The sequence below is a fragment of the Callospermophilus lateralis genome, chromosome 1 (genome assembly GCF_048772815.1).
Source record: "Callospermophilus lateralis isolate mCalLat2 chromosome 1, mCalLat2.hap1, whole genome shotgun sequence".
NCBI classification, from domain to species: Eukaryota; Metazoa; Chordata; class Mammalia; order Rodentia; family Sciuridae; genus Callospermophilus; species Callospermophilus lateralis.
The window spans coordinates 159,575,295-159,598,534 of NC_135305.1; the positions used below are offsets into that span (position 1 = coordinate 159,575,295).

The window sequence follows — 23,240 nt, forward strand, 5'->3', positions numbered from 1 at the left end:
CACAGGCCCAGACTCCCACCCTCACCCCCTCTGCAAGGCCACCAGGTGGGCGGGCCCAGGTTCTCACCAAGCTTCTTGGGGTCCATGGTGAGGGGCAGTCCCATGCTGATGGGGCCCACGGGGGCCTTGGCGTGCTCGGAGTATGGGACGTGGAGCTGGACCGACATTCCCTGCAGGGCCAGAGTGTCGGGTCACAGCGGCCCTCAGCCAGAGTAGCCCGGCTGACCCTGGGCTGACCCTGGGCTGAGGCTGGAGAGGGCTGCAGTCCACCTGCTGTGCACCCGTGTGACCGCACTCAGGCAGCACCCAGCCCTCCCCTCCCTGGTTCCCTGGTGCAGTTCAAAGAACACGGTAGGCAGAAGCAGCTCAGGCCAAATGGACGCCACATTCCTGAGCTGGCTACACCAGGGGCGGGGGGTAGCCCAAGAGGTGCTGGGCAGCTGGCCACACACCAAGCACTCACCCTGGGAAGCCCTTCACTTCTATTAATCCACCCACCACTGAACAGAGGGCAAGCTGAGGCCAGAAACCCTGACTGGCCCGCAGGAGGCCACGGTGCGCTGGCTGCCCCACGAGCGACCTCCAAGGACCAGATCCCAGGTTTCCAGGGCAGGCACAGACCTAGCACTGAGTGCAGGGACCCGGACCCTAAGGAACCCAGGGCTCCAGGGTCCCACCCCATAGGTGGGCAGACCCAGCTCCTAGGGGGAGGGGCCACGCCCTGGCACCTGGCCACAAAGCTGCTCCACAATGCCCCTCACCTGGGAGATGGCGCCCATGTGCCTCTCGAGGACGCCGGGGTGTTTGGTGGAAGAGATGAGGGGAGGTGGGTTGGAGATGGCGGGTGGGCGTGGCAGGACAGGCCGGGCACTGTCGTGGAGGCCCAGGGGCAGGGGGTGACCTGCAGGGCACATGTCTGCTGTGAAGACCCCACAACCCTGGACATCCTCCACCTCCCTCGTCCCGACAGGAGATCCCTGGCTGGCCCCCAAACCCTCTCTAGGTTCTGGACCAGGGCAAACAGCCGGGGCCCAGCGACTGAGGCCGGGCTGAGTAAGTGTGTCAGCCGAGAAGCCGAGACTGGACCAAGCACTCACCAGGTGGTGCGTAGGCAAAGGCTGAGGGGTCCGGGGCATGTGGGGAGGCCTTGATCACCTCCCGAGGGGGCACAGGGAAGGGCAGGCCCGAGGTCCAGCAAGGGGGCTCTGCAGGCAGCTTCTGGCCCTCGGCTGCGAAGGCTGGGAAGAACGCAGGCTTCTCTGTGGAGGGCGTGAGGTGGGCAGTCAGGTGGTGCCCAGCTGCCTGCCTCTGGCCACCCAGCAGCAACAGGGGCTGTGCTGGCCTGGGCATCCTCCTGCCTGCATCCTGGAGGCTGCGCTGTGTCCCTGTGACCTGCTCAGCAAGGATGCACAGGAGGTGCCTCAGGGTCGGGGCCACCCTGGAGACCACAGGAACCTCCGGGGACAGGAATGGGCAGTTGTACTGAGGGCACAGAACCAATGCCAGGGAGTGAGAGGGCCTGGGGCGCCACCCTCACCAGGGCAGGGCTGCTCTCTGAACTCATCTCCTGCAGACTGAGTGGCTGGGCTGAGGTGTCCACAGAGGGGGATGCGGCTCGCTGACCCGGGCGCCAGCCATCTGCTGAGCAAAGTGCCAGCACCATGCTGAGCCTGGTCCAACAGAGGCACCTCTACCAGGGCTAGTGGAAAGTGGGGTCCCCAGCAAGGCCCTCTGTGCACGCAGCCCTTGGATGGGCAGCTGGCACTGAGGTCCAGCTTCCAGCCCTCGTGAGGTCCCTGAAGGTGCCCAAGGGTGACACCCAGACACAGCAGCAGTCACAGCCAGTAAGTGGCCAGGTCATGATTTGAACCGGTGTGGCGGTCAATGGTGACAGGAATTGCTGCCCTCCTAGGGCCTCCTACAGACCGACGCTGAGCACGTAAGCCCAGCTGTCCCCACAGCACCCTCCAAGGCCATGGCTACTGACCTCTGTCCCCTCTGCACAGATGCTGCCCTGTCTGGGGATGAGGAGTCACCTCTCCACAGGGACTCCTTCACCCCATGTGCATTGACCCAGGGCACACGCACATCTGCGCGTGCGCCCACAGACAGGTTGTGTGGGTGTCCCTTGTCACCCCTCTGTCCATGGCCACAGGCCTCTGCGGCAGGCTCACGACTATTTGCACATGCGTGCCCATGTCCCTGTTTCATAGACAGGAAAACTGAGGCCCCAGATACCAGGTGGGAGCTTCGAGGAAGGAGGCTCGGCGCCAGGCCTGGCTCTTCCCCTCCTGGCCACCAGAAGAGCAGCCACACATGACCCTCAACTGACACAGCCAGGAGCCCTAGGCTCAGGTCTGCCTTCACAGTGTCCCCCCACTGGCCCCTGACCCTTTGCTGAGTCGGTGCTAAGCTCGAGACAGATGCTAGGGGGCAGAGGTAACTAGTTCAGAGGTGGAGAGGGACACAAAGTGGCAATGACGGAGGTCTGGGGCCTGGGGGCGGGACAGTAGGGAGGTGTCATCTTTGTCGGCCTGTGGAGTAGGGCAGGGGAGTGCCGGGATGGATCAGTGATGCCCGCTGTGGGCATGGCCTGGGAGGGCAGCCTGCAGGCTGCAGAGTGGACCTTGCCTCCTACGAGACGTGGCGCTTCCCCGCACTGTGTGCTGGAGGGCAGCTGCCGTGGGCAAGGGCAAGGGCACAGAGGGCCTCGCTGGAGACCCCACTTTCCACTAGCCCTGGTGGAGGCGCCTCTGCTGGGCCAGCCCAGGCCAGGAAGCTCTGAGAATACCCTGGCTGGCCACACTGGCCAGCCCCCGCCCACCTCCTCAGCTGCTCTCCACTCTGGAGGGCGGGGGAGGAGGCCTCGGCCTGGGAGGGACTTGGGGCCCGGCCGGGCTGGCGGGCAGCCGAGGGCTGGGAGACAACCTGCTCCTCCAGCTGGGCCCAGGGGAGCCCCGGTGGGGCTGCTCTGCAGAGGGGCTGGGGCCAGGGCCGGGGGCTGCTTCCTGAGAAATGAGAGGGTCCTGGGAGGAGCCAAGCTGCCGACCAGACCAAAAATGCCAAGAGCCAGCGCCAGGTGCGCCATGTCCGTGGAAAACCGCGCCTAGGAGCCGGCCCAGGCCCGAGCTCATGGAGACCTCTTCCCCAGGGGCTTGTGACCCAGCCCAGCTGGCTCTGGCTGGCCCCATGTGGTTCCTGCCCCACTCCAGCTGACACCAGCCCGAGCTGTCCAGGTCCCTGATACACATACACAGCTGTCCCCAGGCTCTTGTCCTGAGCCTGGAATGTCCTTCCAGAGAGCGCCCCGCATCACACCCCTCACCTGTCCCTTACGGCCACCCCTCCCGAACAGGCACCCTAGCCCAGGGAGATAGCTCGGCCACACCAGGCGGCCACCAGGTCCCCGGCCTGTCTCTGAAACCTGCTCCAGATCCGTGCTTCCTCCCGTGTCTAAGGCCAGGCACCTAGTCCAGGCCACCTCACTGTGGCCTTGTGCCTCTGCCCGACCCTGTAGCCCTTCCTGCCCCCCAGCAACCTGAGAGATGTTCCCAGCACAGGGGCCCAGCTGTGCGTCCCTCTCCAGCGCCCACTCACCGGAGGCTTTGCTGCTGCGAGACAAAACTCCCACCCACGGCCCACACCAGGGCCTCCGCCTGAACAGCCCTGCCCACAGCCTCGCAGCTGGCCCCTCACACTCCCCAGAGAGGCCTTCCCTGCCCTGGTTGCTGGCCCGTCTCCCGCTAAACACTCTCCTGCGGTCCTGTTCTGCTCAGGATCCCCTCAGCAGCTCTCAGAGCAGGACACTCAGCCTCTGGCCACCAGATCTCCACTGCCAAACAACCACAGGCATCCCACCCGCCCTGCCCAGGAGGAGGGTTAGGAGGCTCCGGCATGCTGCTAGGGGTGCTTGTCCACTCTCCCCAGAAGCCCCTGCAGCACGTGAAAATGGCCATGGGGAGCACAGGGTGGGCATCCATCACTACCACCTTCCAAGGCCGTCCACGGCCAAGGGCCAGCTGGGCTTCCTCAGGAGATGCTATGATGGAGGCTGGGGAGGGCAGCGGGCAGTGGTCCCAGCTGAGCCTTGCTGGTCACGGAGACCAGCCTCTGGGCCGGCAGCTTTGGACCCCTGTGGCCAGCAGGTGCAACCTGGGGTCGGTCGTGTGACGAGGCCCACATGAGCCTGTAGTACTTGCTGCCTGTCAGGCCTTGGGAAGGGGGACAGTTTGGGAACAGACTTGGGAGTCCTCGGTCCAGCTGAAATGGGCAGAAACAAGACGCAGAGGGCAGGAAAGCTGGCCTCAGCCTGCCGACCCAGGCCTTACAGTGACACTGCAGCCGGGGGTCTGCCCTGGTTCCCTGGTGGGCACGGCAACCTCACCCCAGAACAAGGTCCAGGCAAGAGCTGTATTGGGCAGCACGCCCCACCAGCTGGGCACCCGGCCTCACCTGGGGTTCTAGAGACCGTGTGTGGACAAGTCTCCCCAACGGGGGCTACGGATGCAGTTCTGCACGGGACCACGCTCTGGACACACGGAGGAGCTGACCGTGGAGAGTGAGGATGTCGCATGAAAAGACAGCCCCGAAGGCCACCCAGGCCCGACCTGCCCTGCACCAGCTCTCCAGGCGGCCACCACCCCTAGCTGCAGGCCTGGACTTGCCCACTATCCCCAGAGACACCATCCGGCCCTCCTCGGGGGCGCACTCACCCTCCTTCTCGGCGGGAGGCGCGGGGCTCCTGCTTTTGACTGGAGGACTGGTGCTGGGCGGCTGGGCAGGGCCACCCTCCGGCTGAAGGTGCTGCGGGGTCGCTGGGGCAGAGGGACTTGGCTTAGGGGGCGCTGCCTCCTCCCGGGGTGGCTCATGGACCTTGGTGACCTGCTGGGGAGGGAGAAGTGAGCGTCCTTGTAAAGGGTCTGAGGTGACAAGTCAGTGAGTGTCCTGCATGGGCCAGTCTGGAGGTCAGGGCCCAGAAGAGGCAGTGATATACTCAAGGTCAGAGGAGAGCCCTAGCACAAAGCACACAGGGTCACCACCCAGCTCCAGGAGAAGGGCCCGTCCCAGCTGCCGGGTGGGGTGGCAGCTAAGGGCCAGCTCCACTCCCCGCCCCTCCATCCCTAGAACCCGAACTCCACAGAGATCAGGGCTGGGGAAAGGGCAGTGCTGACCTCGGGGTGTGGCAGTGTGGCCTGGCATGTCCAGCGCCCAACACTCATGAAGCCTGACCAACAGCCCCACCTGTGGGCTTGGAGCACCTCTGAGGCCCACAGGCCTGGCTGGGAGACTGTCCAGGGCTGGAGGCTCCTGAAGGGCCCTCAGTGAACTAGGGCAGCTCCCGGCTCCCATGGACTAGTCTGGGGCCTCAGGGGACCCACGCAAGGAGGAGTAGGTCGCAGCTGGCTCCTGGGGCGGGGGTCTAGAAAGACCCGCGGGCTGCAGGCTCCCGCCTCCCCCGCCAGTCCACCGCCCCTCCCCAGGGACCTCCTCAGGAAACAGGAGGCAGGAGGAGCGGCCGCAGGTGCAGACTCCAGCCCACCCGCTGCTGGGAACAGGAAGTCAAGGCCAGTGGGGGGGCTCCCACTCACAATGGGGGGGATGGCGGCCGCCCGCTGCTTCAGCTGCTTCAGGTCCAGTGGCTTCTGAGGTGACGCGTTAGCCCTGGGATCACTGGTTGGGGTCAGGAGGCTGGGCCTCGGGGACAGTAGCCTGTGGGGAGACAGGCGTCAGGCCACTTGGGGCTCTTGCTCTGGGCTGGCTCTTCTGATTCCATGGTCTCAGCTCCAGGTGCTGGGGCAAGGAGGGACCCGCCAGAGAAGCCCTGAGAGGGACCATGACCAGCGTCACCCAGCCAAGGCCAACCGTTTCTCCTGGGGAATCTGGCCAGCACAGAGGGGAACGCTTCTCTGCTCCATGCAGCCCTCACTGTGGCCAAGACTGCCTTTGACCCAGCCCAGAGGCCAGGAGGCCAGGCATGGACAGAGGCCCAGGCCAGGGCCACACGGCCCCCAGGAGAGCTCCAGGCCAGGACACGCCAGGGGCCCAGATGAGCTGCCATACCGCGCGGAGCCGCCAGGAAGCCAAAGGCCCAGGCAGACCAAGGCAGAGAGCGACGGTGACTTATGGAGGTCACTACCCACCCAAGCCTGAGTGATGTGGTGCTGGGTCAGGGCCCTGGGCGCGGAGCCCAGTCAACAGGTGGTGGGGGGCTGGACCCCTGCACACCACCCCACGAGCAAACAGGTGAGCCCCGGCTTCCTGCTTAGGAGTGGGCAGTGCGTCCAGCCGGCGGCCACAGCGGCCATCCCGAGGGGCTCAGGGCTGTCACCTCCTTCAGCTCTATGAGGCCCCAGCACATGACTGCTGTGTGGCTCCTCCTTGGCAAGGGACATCTGAGGCAGAGTGGCCTCCTCTAGCCGGGGGCATCGGCCGGGCACAGAGCAAGCCCCGCCCTGGCCTGGGCACAGAGGCAGGCAGACTTGTCCTCACCCCAGGATTTCAGAATTGCAGGGTTTGATGACACATGGGATGCGTGAGGGCAGCCACCTGGGGCTGAAACGCCAAGCTAAGTTGGGGGGTCCCCAGAATCCGCCCGTGCACCGTGGCTATGCTGGTGATGTCACACGCAGGTGGAAAGCCACATCCACTGCCTCACAGGAGAGAGCGTGATGGCCAGAACCCGGCTCATGCCACCCACCCTGCCCCAGTAGGAGAAATGCCACCTTTCAGCACATGCCCATCTGGGGGAAGCCCCCTCTCCACCCCGCTGCGGCAGGACCATGGGCATGTGACCAGCCAGCCCTGTGGATACCAGCCTCCTGCCCGCATCTGCCACATGCCTGGCTGAGCAGGGAAAGCAGACAGACCGGGTGACGCCTGCTGAAGCTGCCTGCGGCATGCAGGTGGGGCCAGCCGGGAAGGTCACCCTGACTCCTGCGGCAGGCAGCCCGCCCGCCCCCCTCTGTCTAGATCCCCAAACCTTGCTGCCCGCCTTCCTGGCTCTGCGGCCCAGGCCCGAGGTGAGCCCTGCCCTGGGTCCACGCAGGATGCTACCCCCAGCCGCGCACTCCCTGCCCCCCAAATGTCCACACTCCCGGGCAGCTCATTTACCCTGCTGCCTTGAAACTGGCTGGCACTGGTCACCTCAACTCCCTAGCTGCTCAGAGGCAGTATGGCGGCTCCTTGAAGGCCTAACCCTAGGTGTCCCTATGACCCAGCAACGCCATCTCCAGGTGTGCGCTCCGGGCATGCGCACAGTGTCCACACAGAGGCACCCACCGCTGCTGCAGCTGCCCCTCCCAACGGGGTAGCCAGAGAGCAGAGGCGGAGGGCGCCCAGCAGCAGCGAAGAACAGCAGAGAACAAAACGCCAGACAACCCGAATGTCCACTGACTGAGCACAAGGACAAGACGGGCCATGTGGAGCACTGCGGGGCCTAGGAAGGACCAGGAGGTGGTCCTGCCACAGTGTGGGCGAGCCTCCCAGATGACAGAGCCCCAGGCTGGGACTGCGCGCCCATGAGGTGCCCGGCAGGCCGACCCTGGCACAGGGAGCAGCCAGGGGCTGCTCAGGGCTGGGAGAACACTGGGTGGTGACAATGCCATTCCTCAGTGGTGGCGGCTGCGCTGGAGACCACTGGACGGAGTCCGTGGCCCGTCTCTGCGAGGCTGTCACACACGGAGCCAAGGGCCCCACGGAGCAGCTTCTTTCCTCTGCAGATGGGAAACCCACAGTGTGAACCTCAGAGCTGAAACTCTGACTCCCCGCACCCCATCTCTCCCAGTCCCCAGGCAGGGAGGCGGGAGGGGCTGCCTCTCCAACCTGTCAGCAGGCCCTCCTGGGGACACTGGGAGACCCAGGCCTTCTTTCTGAGCCCCACCCCACAGTGAGGGGGGACTGGAAGGAACTGGGCTCAGGGGACAGCACTACAGACTCCCAGAGGCCTCCTGACCCCAGCCAGACCTCTCAGGGGCAGAGAGGGCAGAATCCAACCCAGAGTCTGGGTTCAAAGCTGCGGGGAGTCTGAGGACAAGGCCCCTGGGGAGGAGGGGGAGGGAAGGAGGAAGGGAGGAGGGAGGGGAGGAGGGGGAGGAGGGGAGGGGGAGGAAGGGAGGGGGAGCAGGGGAGGAGGGGAGGAGGCAGAGGCCAGGGCTTACAGCCCTCCCCGTGCTCAGGCCCAGGTCCTTCCACTCTCCTCTTTTTCCTCTTGGAAGATGGTGCTTTTAGTCTCCTCCCTGGGGGCTGGCTTGGAGCATGTGACCAATGGGTGCCGCCCATCAGCCCTCCGTTGCAGTGGAGGCTCCCCCTGCAAATTCCTCCAAGCCAAGCATGCCTCAGTGTCTTGGGGTGCCCACAGGAGAGGAGAGGTGGCAGGGCCACCCTGCAGGAGGGAGGCCAGATGCTGAGGAGGGCTGGGGACCACTGTGGAAGGCCAGGGCAACAGGGGTCAGGGCTCACGGGCGAGGAGCACTGGATAGGGCCGGTGCATCCCTATCCTCCTGGGGCTGGCTCAGATCCCATCATCACTGGGCTGGATGGCCCTTGCCACCAGTCATCCTGGGACTGAGAGGGCACTACAGCTGGCCTGTGAGTGGCATCTGCAGTGGCAGCTCTTGCAACTGCCTGCTTCCTGGGCCCCGAGGAGGATCCCTGGCTTTCCTCCCCGACTCCACCCTGGGTCCTCCCTGCACTCGCCTCTCCTCCTCCCCACCTTCTGAACATGAGCTCATGAAGCCACAGGGCCTTTGCAGGGCTGTCCCTCCTGTCCGGCTGGATCTGCCCACACTAAGGCTCTGACTGTCTGCGAAGGTCCCCCTCCTAGGAGAGGCCTTCCAACGGCCACTCCTCTCCCCACCCGTGTCCCCCATAGCAACCCCGTCTCCTTGCACTCCTGCTTGTGTGGCTGCTGTGGAGTCAGGGAGTCCCCGGCCCTTTCCCAGCAACCCTGGGGCACACGGCTGTGCCTGGCATGCGCTGGTGTCCAGTCCCTGCCTGAAGAACTGCTGCCACAACTCATCCTCACCCCAGGGTCCTGCTGGAGTGGCCGTGAGCATCCCCCTCTTGGGGCACCCTCTGGGGTCCCGGGGCTGGTCTCTGCAGGGTGCTCTTGTGCTGCCCTGATGGTCAGTAACACAGATAGGCTGACAGCGAGCCAACACAGGGGGACAGCCTTGCCCACTGTACAGATGGTCAAACCAAAGAAAGGGACCTTGCCAAGCTCTCCACAAAGCTGTTCAGGCCCCTTCTCTGGGGAGATGACCAGCAAGGCAGGCAGCCTTGGGCTCCGCAAGCAAAGCCACCACCTCTGGTGTCCACTAAGAGACTCCCAGGCACGGTCACCCTGCAGGAACGCAGAAGGAGGTGGATAGTTTCCCTCTGTCACCAGACAGGGTCTAGGGGCCATACGAGACGCATACTGCGTCCATCCAGGGCGCAAAGCTCGCTGGGCTGGGCCTGCTGGTGGGAGTGAGGGCAGCCGCGGGCGGGCGGGCGGCCGGCCAGGGCCTGGGCTTGCCCGGGGCCCACCAGCCTGGGCTCTCCCCGGGAGGCCCTGGCTGCGGGGCCTGCTCTGACGCATCTTGCCTGCGTCCTCCGGCGCCCGCCTGGCCCTGCGTGGTCACAGCTGGCGGAGAAGGGATGGCGGGCTGCCAGCCAGGAAGAGGCCGCAGGTTGGCCCAAGTCCAGAGCCATCCGCCAAGAGGACAAGACAGGCCCCAGGGCGGGGACTAGTCCGGTCACACAGGGTGTGGCAAGCCAGGTGTCCTGACTCCCAGCCCAGGACTCCTGTTCCCTGGGGGCTGAACGCTGGCCATGAGGCAGGAAGGGGGATGGCTTCCAGACCCCACTGCAGGAGGCAAGGGCACGTCCCTGGCAGGCCTGTCCGAGGATGGGGTGGGAGCACCCCAAGGGGCACCAGGCCCAAGGGCTGCTGGGATGCAACCTCCAGCTGTCCAGCCTGGGAAGGCCACGTGGACCCCAGACACAGCCTCCAGGAGGCCACTTATCAGCAGACTGCCCACAGCTCAGCACTCTTCCTGGGAGCAGGACGTGTTTCCAAGGCTCTGAACTCACAGCCAGCGGAACTGGGCGCACAGCAGTCCCCCTGCCTGCTCCCCAGCTCAGGCCCTGGCCTCGGCCCTCCAGGGGACCCGCCCTGCCCTGAGCACTGTTTTCCAAGCCACGCCCGTCGGGCAAGAGGCTCCAGAACTTGGTGCCCTCAGAAACCTGCCAGCCAGGTCTTTGCCCAGCCAAGGGCCACAGTCAGGCTGTGGGCACACGTGCGCAGTGAGGTTCCCATCTGTCGGGGCCCCGGGACCAGGCGCAGGAGGCAGCGACAACAGAGACACCTCCTTTTGAGGAACGCAGGGGCCCTAGGCGCTGCAAGGATCTCTGTACCAGTGGGCCCGGCCCCTCCACCACGCCCAGGGTGAATCACGCGGTGCAAAGGCCCTGCGTGGACCTTGAGGTCAGCGTTTCCTCCCTTGCGCTGCCCGGAACTTTTCCGAGACTCCAAAAGAGAAAACAGTCCGCACTGTTTTTAGTCAAAACACAATGACCCGCCTGCCTCGCTGGACACGGCTCCCGGCCGTCCAGACGCCGCGGCCTCCCGGCTCTCCCTCCAGCGCCCCATGGCCCTGAGCGGGTGGACGGCCTCGGGTGTCAGCACCTGCACTGGAGGGCTAGGTCCTCCGTGTCGGCCAGGGCAGGGGCCATCGGACCAAGTGCGCCACGACAGGAAGACCCACTGCAGAGGCGCGTCCCTGGCCAGTGTGGTCCCTCCAGTTGCCCATCGCAGGGCACCCCTCGGGGACACCTTCACCTGCTGTACCCAGAGCCCAGGCTGGGGAGCTGAGTGGTCCCACTCTCCTGAACCCACGCTTTCCCCACCCTGGTGGCTACCAACTGTGGCGGTCCGTCATACCCCAGGACACCAGATCCCAACCACCCTGCCTGACCCACTCAGCTCCATGCACGGCAGCTGGCCGGCTGCAGAGGGCAGACCATGGCCCAGGCTCTCGGGCACCTGGAGTCCTCCCACTGTCCTAAATGAGTCGGGCAGCTTCCGGGCCTCTGTACCTGCCATTGCCACCAAGAGCAGGGCAGGAGGGGGTCCCCCAGATGCTCAGGTGATCACCCCGGTACCTGCGCCAGTGACCTTGTGAGCTGCTGCCCAGCCGAGGGCTGTGGGCGGCCACCAGGGTGGGTGGGGCAGGGGTCCCTCCTGCATGGCTGTCAGAGGAGCAGGTCCTGTGCGCACCTGGGCACAGCAGTGCTCCCTAGGCACAGGAGGGTCCCAGGGGGCCTCCTGCAGAGGACAGGTGACCGCAGGGCTCCCTCCCACCTACTCCTCAGAGCTGAGAGGCCGTGCGGGGCCAGCGCTCCCCGCAGCCCCCAGGGCTCTGGCTTTCCAGGTCCCACTCGAGCCCACACCCCTCCCTCCATGGCCACAGGCGCTGGGGACAGGCAGGGCTGGCCTGAACCCACGGAGCTTGGAAGCCCTCGAGGGGGCCGCCCGGGCCACTCACCGGCTCTTGTCCCCTCCCTCGGGCTCGTCCACCTCGTCGGCACTGCAGGTGGCACTGGAGTCGCTGTCCTGGGGGGCACCCGAGGCCTTGGCGGGGGCTCTGCGGCTTCCGCCCTCCTTCTTCTCCACCTTGAGCGGCCCCTCGGGTGCGGCCTCCGTGCTGGCCTCCCCAGCCCTGGCCTTGTCCGGGCCTTCCTCCTCGGCCTCCTCCTTGCAGTCACCCTGCTCGGGCTCCTCGGGGACTGAGCCAGACTCTTCCATCTTCCCCGCGTCCCCCTCAGGCTCCTGGGCCACGGGGGGCTTCTGTTCCTCCCCCTCTTCTGCTGGGGGTGCCACGGTGGCCGCCTCCTCCTTCTCCTCCTTGGGGGCTGCAGGAGGGGGCACCGCGGGTGACGCGGGAGCAGGTGGGGGCGTGGGGGGGCCACTGGCGTCTGCAGCGGGGGTTGGCTGGGCAGGGGCCGGGGCGTCCTCAGGTGGGGGAGTGGGCGGCTCAGCGGGGGTCCCAGCAGCACCCAGGGCTGGCGGGGGCTGGGGCCCACTCTGCCCCGCGTCCTTGGTGGCCTCGGTGCGGGGGGAGGGGATGCTCTCCGTGTCGGAGCTGTTGTTGACGGCAGCTACAGGGAAGAGAGAGGGATGAGCAGGGGGACCGGGCCTGGGGCCAGGAGTCAGGCCTGGTTCTGAAAGGCCTCCAGGCCCCACCCAAGCCCCAGTGCACAGTGGGGTCCCAGGGGGCTCCTGCAGAGGACGGGTGATTACGGGGCTCCCTCCCACCTGAGCCCTGCCCGCGCGGCCAGCCAGCCACATTCCTACCTGGGCCACTGCATTCCCCTCTGGGCACCTCGTTCCCAGAGGTGTGGACAGCTGGAAGGAAGTCAAGACGGTCAGAAGCCAGGTGCCCACCGCGCCCCCCACGGCACCCCACCGTCCCCCACAGCCCGGACCCATGACCAACATGCCCCCTGCGGTGCTAGTCACTAGCAGCTACAGGACCTGCAGCAACCCCAGGCAGGCAGGTCCAGGCCTGTCCATGGCCGGGCAGTAACAGGGCCACACAGTATGGGCAGCAAGGTCTGGCCCCCCTGAGAGGCCTTCCACGGGTCCAGGTTCCCAGGACCCCAGGGTGGGGTTTGGAGGGACAGGCCAGCAGGGACTGCTACGGCCCACAGGCAATCTCCCTTCAGCCTCCTCTGTCCCCCACTGTCCCTGGGCACTTCCTGCTTCTTTCCTCCCTCCAGGGCCTGGAGAAGGGCCACCTCCCCTTCCAGAAATGACACCAGTTGACACAGACGCGTGACCACACTAAGCTGCACGCAAAGCTTGTCACAGGTGACAACCGAGCTTGACAGCCGCCAGGAAGGACGGCGAGCCCTCCGTCAAGGTGAGGAGACTGGGGCACAGAGAGGCTGAGCGAGTTGCTCAAGGCCACAAAGCAAGGATACAGGGTGTTGAACCTGGCAGCCAGTGTCCTTAACCACTGGACTTCCTTCCCTGTGTGGTGACTCCCCTTCACAGTGGGACAACAGAGCACAGGAGCTGACCATGCCCCATAGATGAGCGTCTAACCCTCTGAATCGCAGTCTGTTCCCCGTGACTCTGAAGAGGCCTTCACCAGAGGCCATCAGAGGGGACAGCCCAGCGAGGATCCAGCAGGTGCAGCGAGGGGCTGAGAACCAGCACCTCTAGCAAGTGTCCAGGGGCACTGCTGCTGGGGGAGAGCCTCGGCCTCCTCATCCATACCTGGGATGAGCCACCTCCTCCTCCAGGCTGTGTGACAACGGGGGACCAGCTCAAGACTGCCTGAGGTCCTGGGGGAGCGGGCCTGGGCCACACATGCCCCCACCCCGCCAGGGCTGCAAAGCGCTGCTGGTGCCGGCCGGTCTTCTGGGAGACTCCGCGGGGCGGCCCGGCCCCCGCTGGCCCTCCTCAGCCCTGACCAGCTGGGTGCCAGGCTGCAGCTGTGGGGGCTCCGAGGTGACACAGGAGCCTCAACCCTGGCAGACGGGTCCTGCCCCCACCCCACGTGAGCTCTGCAGCTGGAGGCCTGCCACCCCGGCTCCTGGCCGACACAGCGGGGCCTGGCTCCCTTCCACCAGCCCAGGCCTGCCCACAGGGACAGTAGGAAGGGACAGAGGAGGATGCCCGAGGGCCTGGCGCTCCTGGCTGCCCTGGGGCGTGACCCACAGCAGGGAGCAGCCAGACCTGTCCCCGCCCCGCCCCAGACTTGGACCTGATGACCCTGTTCCACCTGGAAGCGGACACCTGGGGCAGAGTGCAGCCCGCCTGAGGCCGGGCTGGCGCCTTCCTTCCCCAGGCTCCTGGAGCCCGGGAGACTAAACAGAGAGAGCCCCCGACAGGTGGAGGGGGAGCAGGGCCCTGAGGGCTGGCGGGGTGCTGTGGCCAGGGGGCCCGGTTAAGCAGCAGGTCCTCAGAGGTGCTCTGGGGGGGGTGGGAACTGCCATCAGCTCCGACAGGGAAAAAGGGGGCAGGGTGGGGGTCGCGGTGGACAAGGCGGTCACTGGGGGCATGGGGTCAGGTGTCAGGGTCTACAGACACCAGGAGTCAAAGCGTGTCTTATAGGGCCCATCTCTGCCACTGAGGGGGTGTGACAATCTCCTGTGACCAAATCCCACTTTCTGAGTGCCAACGGTTGCCTGGTGGCCCACATTGTCACCTTACTCTATCCCCATGCTCCTTGCCAAGCCCGTGAGGACTCCACTAGGACCACTGGCTGGGTGCAGGTGTGACCTGGGGCCCTGAGCTGCCTGCACCTCGGTCCCATGGCAGGAAGCGGCGCCATCATTGCCCACCCGAGTCTGGACTCGGGAATAGCCAGAGGTGCAGGCGGCGCAGCTCCGGGGTCCACGTCCACTAAAGCCGCTGACTAGACCCAGCTTCCCCCAGAAACCACCTCAGAAAGTAAATCCACTGCCAAGAGGTAGCACCGGACAGGTGGCAGGTAGCACCGGACAGGTGGCAGTTAGCACGGCCCCGAGTGCGGGGTGTCCTCTGCTGGCCCAGGGGGACGTCACCAGGTACAGGCATGGAGGAGCTGTCACGGCCACTCACAGCCACTGCCCTGGGCTGCCGTGCCGCCTCACCTTCAGCCTCCTCAGCCATCTCCTCCTCGTTCCCGCTGACGCCCGAGGCCTCCATCTCCTCGTCCTCCACCACGGGCGGGAAGGCTGCCTCCTCGCTGGCCGCGGCCGGGGCTTTCTTCTTCTTCCTCCGCGCACTCCTCTCCTTCTCCTGGGGCACCGACAGCAGGGCTCAGGGCCGCAGCCAGGGCTGGCCGCCCGGGGCCTCCCCAGGGCTAGGACCTGGCTGCCGCCGCAAGGGACAGGAGCAGGGCCACCTGGCCCTGGGCCACCTCCCCACCTTCCACTCAGGGCCACATGCCAGGGGCTATTTCTACCAGGGCTTCCTCCGTCCACCACGTCCTCGGCACACCCCAGCACGGCCCCAGCCACGCTGCCCTTCTTGAGTGGGTGAGTACCTGCAGGACCCGCAGCGCAGAGACCACAGCCCCGGGGCTCCCTGTGGGCCCCACTGGTCAGTGGGCAGCTGGCCCAGGCCAGGCCAGCACAGGAGGGCCTGGTCTCAGCCCCTGTGGCCTACAGGCCTGCAGAGGGGCCGCGGGACACAGGGTGTGAGGCAGGCAAGGCCGCCGCCCTCAGGCTGGTCGGGAAGAGCCACAAAAACCCCGGAAGACGCAGGTGCCGGCAGGGCCCTGGGAGGGTCAGGGCTGTGTCCTCTAGGTCCTCACCCACTCAGGAATGGGGCACAGGGTGTGGGCCAGGGGGCTGCTTGGGAGAGGACGGCCAGGGAGGGAAACTGCAGGGAGCTGGCACAAGAATCAAGACCTGAGTGGAGAGAGAACCGGCTGGGCATAGTTCTGAGAGTGCAGCCCAGGGAGGGCACTGCACATGCAAAGGCCCTGCGGTGCCACAGATGGGTGCATTCGAGGAACAGAAAGAAGCACGTGTGGCGAAGCCTCCCGCTGGCCGCACCAGGCTCCATGTCCCCTCCCTGCCTCCTCCCTCACACGGAGCCAAGCCCTCGCCCTCCTGGCATGCTTGGGGACAGCTCCTGTCCTTGTTCCTCTCCCAGAGAGACATCCCCCCTCACCAAGCCAGGCTGAGCCCAGGAGGCACCTGCCCTGTGACTCACTGGCTTCCAGGCAGCCATCAGCTCGGTGGGGGAGAGGGCCTGGGGGCCAGGGGCCAGGGGCCAGGGGCCAGGAACTGCAGGGAGCAGCCTGGGTCCCCAGCCTGCAGTGACAGAAGGGACGCAGCCGGAGCTCTCCGGGGTCTCCGGGAAAGAGGACAGAAGCTACGGGATGCCTAAGACCACCCCACGCAGAAAGGCAGCACCTGCCCCCGGAGCAGATGCCCGGCCAGGCTGGAGGCAGAACTCAGGGGAGCAGGGGTCACGCTCCAGATGTCCCTGGGGGCAGGTGCAGCCCGGGGTGGGACCCCTTCCTGTCTTGTCCCCTTCCTGAGTGGACAAGGTCCCAGTGTGGCCACTGGGAGGGCCAGAGGGAAGGGGAAGCGTCTGCCTGCCGGTTAGTCAGAGTTTCCGTCACCAACGCTTGGCCAGAGGGCCACAGCCCCACCCTGCCCTACGTCCACAGCCCCATTACAGGGATGCCCAGCTCTGCTGCCCATGCAGGCCCCCAGTGCGGCCTCAGCCCTCCCTCCCCGAGCCCTTCCTGGGAGGGCTCCTGGCGCGAGCCCGGAGGCACGAGAGTCGCGGCCTGCAGTTCTGTGGTGGCGAGGCCCCGGGTCCCCCTGCTTCCCCCATCTATTTCTAGCCAACAGGGACTCGGGCACGCGCTGCGCTGGGTGATGTGGGCGACCGCTGCCTGGGCACAGGGCACAGGGCACAGGGCACAGGGCACGCCGCGGCCTGGCAGGAACGGGTCACCCGGCCGGTACAGCGTCCTGGAGACAAAAGACCCTCTCCAGGGAGGTCACTGAGCCCTGGACACAGGTGGTTAGGTGGACACCCCGAGGGCCCCAGAGGCTGGCCTGGGTGGCCCTCCTGCGGTAGCACCACAGCTTCCCGAGGTGAGCCAGTACAGGGGTGGCGGGTGGCCTGCCACCACCTCCGCGTCCCAGGCGGCGCCTACTGTGTGCAGCAGGCACGTCCCAGGTGCCAACTCGCTGGACCCACAGTCCTTGCAGAGCTGGTGTCCCACTTCCAACCCTCCGGCCCAACCGTGTCCAGTCCCCACCACCTCTCCCACCCCCGGGCGCTGCTGGACGCACAGCGTGCCCACCTGGAAGGGCCTGGGCGAGGGCTCACGTCTCCCTACCCTACCAGGCCTCAGGGGCCCTCCCTGTCACACTGAGTGGCCACCCCATCCCAAACCTGTCACTGTCCACCCATCCCCCACCTCACCCTGAGAGGACCCCTGTCCTCTGGTCTCTGGGGCTACTTCTCCCCCAGGACACGGCACGGCCTGCCTCCGGCCCCTTCCTTCCATACCAGGGACACGCCTGGACAGAACAGGCCACCACAGCGGCCAACGGATGGGACGCGACTCAGAAGCAAAGACACCTGCCCGACACCACACAGCTCCCAGGTGAGGTCAGTTCACACCGCCTCTGCCTGGGCCTGGTCTGTGCAGCCCGTGAGGGACCACAGGCGGGGCCGGCCGGGGCCGGGCCTGGGAGTCATGGAAGCTGAGCCCCGGGGCCTGGACCCAGATGGGAGAAGAGGGTGACCTTCGGCCATGGGGAGGGGAGGGCAGCCTCTCGGGATGTGGGAGCCACACGCCTGCTGCCCTCCCAGCCCTGCTTCCTGCTGACCCTGTGGTGGCCATGTCCAGGCCAGGCCTGGGGCAAGGTGGGGGTGCCCGCCGACCCCCTGCTGGCCGAGGGTGAGCCACCTGGGGACCTGCCTCTTCCCCAGGGCTGGAGGGTGCAGGGGCAGGGGTGCTGATTTCAGGGGCGTCACCCGGCCCAAGGGCCGCCAGTTGGGCCTCCCTCAACTCTGTGCCTCTGACCCCCTGTTCACCAGGCTCCTTCGAGGCCAGCTGGGCAAGAGGACCCTCCCACACTCCCAAGTCACCGTCCTACAGGACAGGGTTCCCCTTGGCCACGCCTCCTCCACAGGCCGGAGGCGATGGGCCCAACCACCTGCACATTCCGAGACGGGGACGCAGAGGGCCCTTTCTGATCCAGCTCCGGGACAGTCCACCTTGAGTCCAGCCCTGGGTGGGCTGCTGCTCAGCTCAAGAATCATCATTGGCTCCCCACGGTCCACTGAAGAAACGCCCAGCAGGAAAACCCCACCGAGCGCTGTCCCTAGGAGACCTGCTGTCGCTTCTGTGGCATACAGCAGGCGCTCGGGAGGGTCCATGACACGAACAGTGCTCAGTCCAGGCCCTGGGTCCTCTCCTCCCGTCTCTCGGACAGGAACTGAGGCCCAGAGTGAGGCCACGCGCCCGAGCCACGGGCCTCCAGACCACATGCCGGCTGTCACGGCATGCGCATGGCTCCAGTAGCACCCCTGCGGACGTCAGTAGGGCAGGGCGCTAGTGACCTGCCGGCCCCCTCCCAGTACCCACAGGCGTTAACCCAAAGCTGCTGTTCCACAGCCCGGGAGGCAGGTGCTGCACGGTCCCCGTCACAGGTGGAGAGGCAGAGGCACAGAGAGGGCAAGTCACCTGGTGGAGGCCACAGAGACCCTGAGCAGCAAGGCTCGTGCCTGGGACTTCTGGGCCTGGAGTTCCTGCCATCTGTCCACCCACACCCTCGTGGCCACTGCTGCCCAACACCCACGGAACAGGAGGAGCTGGAAGCGGGCAGTCACCTGGAGTGCCTCCCGGGGACGGACCTGGGTGCTCCCCACCTGAGCCGAGGGCAGCAGCGCCCCCAGGGAGGAGACTGAGGCCAGCCCAGGGCTCGCAGCGCAAGACGCAGGCGGCACTCACCCTGTCCTCAGACCACTCGGGCCCTGGACCCCAAGTCCCCAGGTCCAGAGGTCCATGGGGATGAAGGGGAGGCTGGGCCGGGGGCAGCCCAGCGGCAGGGTTCCCGAGCCCCGAGGCGGGGCTGGCAGGAGCCGTGGAGGCCGGGACGCAGGGAGGGAGGACAGTGGGCGGGGACGCTGCTTCCAGGAGGGGCTCCAGGCCACCCTCTCCCCTGGCTGTCCTGTGCTGACCACCTCCGACTCCTGACCTGTACACAGACATGGCCAGGTCACACCCCGCCCCGCTCAGCAGTCTGCCCTGAAGTCCCTGTGGACCCAGGAGACGAGGCCCTGTCTGAAGCCCACTCCCGAGGCCCACTCCCGAGGCCCACTCAAGGCCCCGTCTGGACGGCAAGGGCAGGGAGCCCGGCCTGAGTGGAGTGCCAGGGACATGGGACGGCTTCCCTTTGGCCTGGAGCCAATAGCACACGTGGTTCAGAAAGAACCCCCCAGGAGGGCTGGAATGGGCCCTCAAATTCTCGGGGGGGGCTTGAAGACAGTTCTAACGGGTGATGCTACCCCGGGCCGGCCTCCATGTGCTGTGTGACCTGCTCACCCTCTCTGGGCCTCAGCAGGTTGCACTCAGCACACCAGCTGCCCAGAACGTGCCGTACAACCTCAGTCCAGCCAGGTGGGGGCGCCTTTCCGGCCTTCAGAGCCACAGCAGATCCACGGGGGGGTGGGTGGGGAGTGCTTCTCACCCGGGGCTCACACCCCAACTCAGTGGCCGGCAGCCTGGCTGAGCTTGTTCCCAGCTTTAAAATCGTGCAAATGCTCATCAAATGTATCCAAGGGAGATGAAGAGGGAGGGAGTGGGCAGGAGGAGGGCAGGCACCGTGGCCTCCCCAAATGGTCCTCAACTCCCAGAAACAGCTGTTCAGAGAGTCTGGGCCTCCAGCCCTCAAGGCCCCCAGCCCAGCTCCCTCCCACTGAGGCACTGGCCGAGGGCAACGGCCACTGATGGGCTCTGGGCCTTCTTTCGAGGCTCTGAGGCCGCAGTTTCCTGGCTGAGTCAGCACAGACCTGTGCAGCGCCTTCCCTTGCTGGGAGCGAGCTGGGACCAGGCTGGGAGCTGCCCGTGGGCAGGCGAGGGTCACCCCTGGCCACGCACTCACCATCTTCAGCTTGTGCTGCTGCAGGATCTCGTCGAGGTTCTGCCGCTTCTTGTAGTTGAAGTAAAAGTTCTTACACTGCGACACCGTCTTGGAGCCCACCATCCGGGCGATGGCCGACCAGTTCCGGCCATGTTCCAGGAGACCTGCAGGCAGAGGTGTGGGTGAGGATGGGGACAGCCTGGGCTCAAGGAACAGGGTGATGGCGGAGGACACAGGGCCAAGGGCCCCCTTCAGGATCTGGGGGCTGCCCCCCGCCCCAGCTGCCGACGGGCCAGGCGGGCTGGGTGACCCAGCGGCACTCCCCACAGCTGCTGAGGCCCCGGGAGACGGGACTGCCTTCCGGCCACACCACGGCCAGCGGGAAGAGGAGGGCGGGGGCCACCCAGAGGCCCACCGGCCACGAGGCCCACCTGGCTCGGTCAGCAGTGGGAGTGGATCTGCCCGCAGGCGCCTACTGCCCAGAGCGTCCCCCAGCCTCCCAGACCACCTGGTGTGAGGAAGGCCCAGGAACCCGCAGACCGACCCCTGCCACCCCGGCCACAGCAGTCCCTGCTCTCCCTAGTTTGGGCCACCGCTGCACCTGCCCCTCCTGCCCTGGAGGCTACCAACCTCAACCTCAGCAGAAACACGGAGGGTGCACTCAGAGGCCTGGCTGCCCACCTGCCCACCGTGTTCCTGCTCCGAAGCCAGCAGGGTGATCGCCCTGGCCCAAGCGGCCCTGCAGCTAAGGCTGGCCACCTTCCCAGGGCTGACGAGATGGAAGGGGTCTCTGAGCCCCAGGGCCACACGCGTCAGGACTCTGACAAGAGACCCTGCAGGCAGGCTTTAGGCCACCTGGCCCCAGTCATTCAAGCTGCCCTACAGGGGCGGGGGCCAGGGTTCCCTCCACCTCCCACCCGCTCATTCCTTCAGGCCTGAGCCTCCACACGGCGGCAGCACAAACCCAATCGACCACCCCGGGGGCCGAGTGGGCCTTCTGTGACCCAGCCCTCCAGGGCCTTGGTGAGTCCCCTGCTTCCTGTCCAGGCTGTGGCCATGTTCCCACCCCAGGACGGAGAGCTGGGGCTCAGGGGGTCAGCCACCTCACCAAGCTCACGGCACAGGCCACAGGGCAGAGGAGGTATGGGGCCGGCTTCCTGCTCTGCTGGCCTCTGGGCCTGTGGGTGGGGGTGGCGCTGGACAGGCCACCTGCTTGCCTGCAGCGGCCACAGCAGCCACGTGGCTCCACACCAGCTCCTCAGGGTTCCTCAAGGACAGGCGGGGGGGCCGGGGCGTGGGATCAAGTGTAACTCGGCCCCTGACCTTTCCTGCTGCCCGCGCCAGCAGCAGCTGCGGCCCCAGAACCAGCGGACGGACTTGCGTTTATTTATATTTCCCAGCCGGAGCCGGAGTCTAGGCAAACAGGCCGGCCAAGGAGGACCGCGGGCCTGGAACCTGGGGGCGGGGGCAGGCCTCCCATCTGGGCCTGCGGGGATGGGCGGGTGGGCGGGGAGACCCCAGGGAGGCCGACATTTCCAAACTCCACAGATAAACAAGGAGGTGGCCGGAGCCGCCGCCCTGAGACCTGGTGCCCCAGACTCTGGACGGGCCTGCGCCCCTGTACCTCTGTGGGGAGGGCTGGCCAGGGCCTCTGGGCATGGACTTCCCGGGGCTTGCTTGGGGCCCCAGCTGATGTCCAAGAACAGGGGGCAGCGTCCCAGGCTCCCGCCACAGAGCCAGCCCAAGTACCTGGGGACATCCGCAGAGCATGCCCGGCAACAGCCGCCAGCCCTCCCTGCAGACCCAGGGGCCCCTCCCTCCATGGATGAGGCTCCATGTCCTCCTGCCACCCCCAGCTGCCCTCTCCTGAGAGCCTCATCAAGGTCCTTGTCCCTGGGCACCCGCAATCCCCAGCCCCTCCCCGGGGCCACTCACTCACATCCTCTTATCCGCGTCTCCCCGTCGGCCAAGTTTTCCGGAAACATCCGGCTGGGAGGATGCTCCAGGGAGCGGGGCTGGGAGCAGGGGCTGGGAGCTGGCGGCCACGGAGCTGTGGCTGCTCTGCTCCTAGCGGCTCAGCCTCAGCGGCCAGGAGGGGAGGGGAGGGTGGGCGGAGGCCGCTCAGAGGGCGGCAGCAGCTCCAGCGCCTGGTGGCCCAGGGCTCCCAGGGAGCGGCCACCTCCAACAGTGAGGAGCTGAGAGCGCCTTCTCCGCGGGGGAGGGGAGCGAGGTGCCGTCACTTGTGCGTGCAGGGTGCCCCTGTGCCAGGCGTCACCAGGATGCAGTGTCTACTGCTCCTCTAGGCACCCACATGCCCGGGGAGGACACAGCCAGGGACACTAGTCAGAAGTCCCCGACACCCAAGCTGGAGAAAACCTCCACCCTGAGCAGCCTGCTGCCCGCTCCCTCTGCTCCTCCTGCTGCCCGACCCAGCGAGCCGCGTCAGGACTGAATGTGACCTCCAGACAAGGCTGGCGGGCGGGCGGCGGGCGGGCGGGGGTGCGTGGCAGAGGTCCAGGCCCAGGAGGGGCGGGCCCACTTGGCACAGCCCCTCCTCTCCCCGTCCTGGCGTCAGCCGCGGTGAGAACAGACAGGGCTCCAGAGAGGCAGCTCTCTCCCCGGCAGACTGGGAGCACACGCTTCTCCTGCTGCCCCTCCCCTGCCAGTTCCACCTGCTGTCTTCCCCCCACCTGCCCTGCTACTGGGCCACTCAGGCCCTCCGAAGGGGGCAACGGGTGGGCAGGGGATGGCTTTGTGTTCTGGGAGGAAGCTCGGGGTTTGAGGAGCCTCTAACTGTTTGGGGTGGGGCAGGTCTGGGGTCCCCTACTGGCCCTGCTGCCCAAGGGTCTAGGGCACAGCTGCCTCTCCAGTCCTCTGAGACCTGGAGGACCAGGTCAGCCCATGCACGGGGACACCTGCTGAACAGCCCCAGGTGGCTCCGGGAGGCTGAACGGCAACTGAGCTGAACTTTGGAGTGAGATCCAAATCAGCGCCACCTCTGTGCCTCGGTCATCGACCTGCCCTGCTCCCTCGCCTCAGCCGTGCCACCCTGCCACAGAAGCCAGGGCAGAGGGTCCCTGGGGCTGCCCTGCACCCTCCCGCGCCAGGCAGAGGCAAGCAGCAGGTCCCAGTGGGACCAGGCCCGTCCTGCTGAGCCACACCATCCACACCATGCAGCAGAGGGCTCGGCTTGGGAGGCCACCACCGTGTCACTCTTCCCAGGAGGACCGGAGGCTTTGGGGAGGGCGGCCAGAGGCCTCCAGGGCCCAGGACAGGCAGGACAGGCGCCGGCCTTGGCTTTGGCTAAGGGCACCACCAGCGGTCCCGGGGCATTCACACCTGCTGGGGGTGGGGACCAGCATTCTCTCAGAACCACGGGGACAGCCCCCTCAGGGCCTCCCCTCAGTTGTAGTTATCTTGGTGGCATCTGACCCCCTGAAATGGGCTCTTCTGTTCATGCTCACGGTGGCTGTTCGTCTACCCTGGGGGCATCGGGCGCGCAGGAAGCACCAGGCAAAGAACTACAAGGTGCCAGGCACCCGAGCCTGAGCCTGGGGCAGCTGGCACCCCGGGGACCCTCTGCTCCTCGTCTGGGAAGTTAGGCTGGAGGGCACCAGGAGGGTCCCGCTGCAGAAGCCGCTCCTCCC

At 66.6% G+C, this 23,240-nt stretch overlaps 1 protein-coding gene across 11 annotated transcripts in view; it reads right to left on the minus strand.

Moving 5' to 3' along the window:
- Positions 1-22,012, minus strand: part of Ncor2 (nuclear receptor corepressor 2) — a 41,204-nt gene extending 19,192 nt beyond the window's left edge. For 6 of the 11 annotated variants that reach the window (XM_077109075.1, XM_077109071.1, XM_077109070.1 and 3 more), the window contains exons 1-11: positions 21,533-22,012; positions 19,615-19,757; positions 14,623-14,770; positions 12,335-12,385; positions 11,526-12,138; positions 5,589-5,709; positions 4,713-4,884; positions 4,453-4,545; positions 1,098-1,259; positions 762-901; positions 68-170 (exon numbers count right to left, since the gene is read on the minus strand). In XM_077109075.1, coding sequence (XP_076965190.1) covers positions 68-170; positions 762-901; positions 1,098-1,259; positions 4,453-4,545; positions 4,713-4,884; positions 5,589-5,709; positions 11,526-12,138; positions 12,335-12,385; positions 14,623-14,770; positions 19,615-19,757; positions 21,533-21,578 — 1,792 coding nt within the window. In that variant the 5' untranslated portion in view covers positions 21,579-22,012. Of the gene's footprint in view, positions 1-67; positions 171-761; positions 902-1,097; positions 1,260-4,452; positions 4,546-4,712; positions 4,885-5,588; positions 5,710-11,525; positions 12,139-12,334; positions 12,386-14,622; positions 14,810-14,841; positions 14,871-19,614; positions 19,758-21,532 lie in introns of those variants that run through there. The other 5 variants (XM_077109079.1, XM_077109078.1, XM_077109068.1 and 2 more) reach the window with 3 other exon arrangements.
- Positions 22,013-23,240: the final 1,228 nt, after the last annotated feature.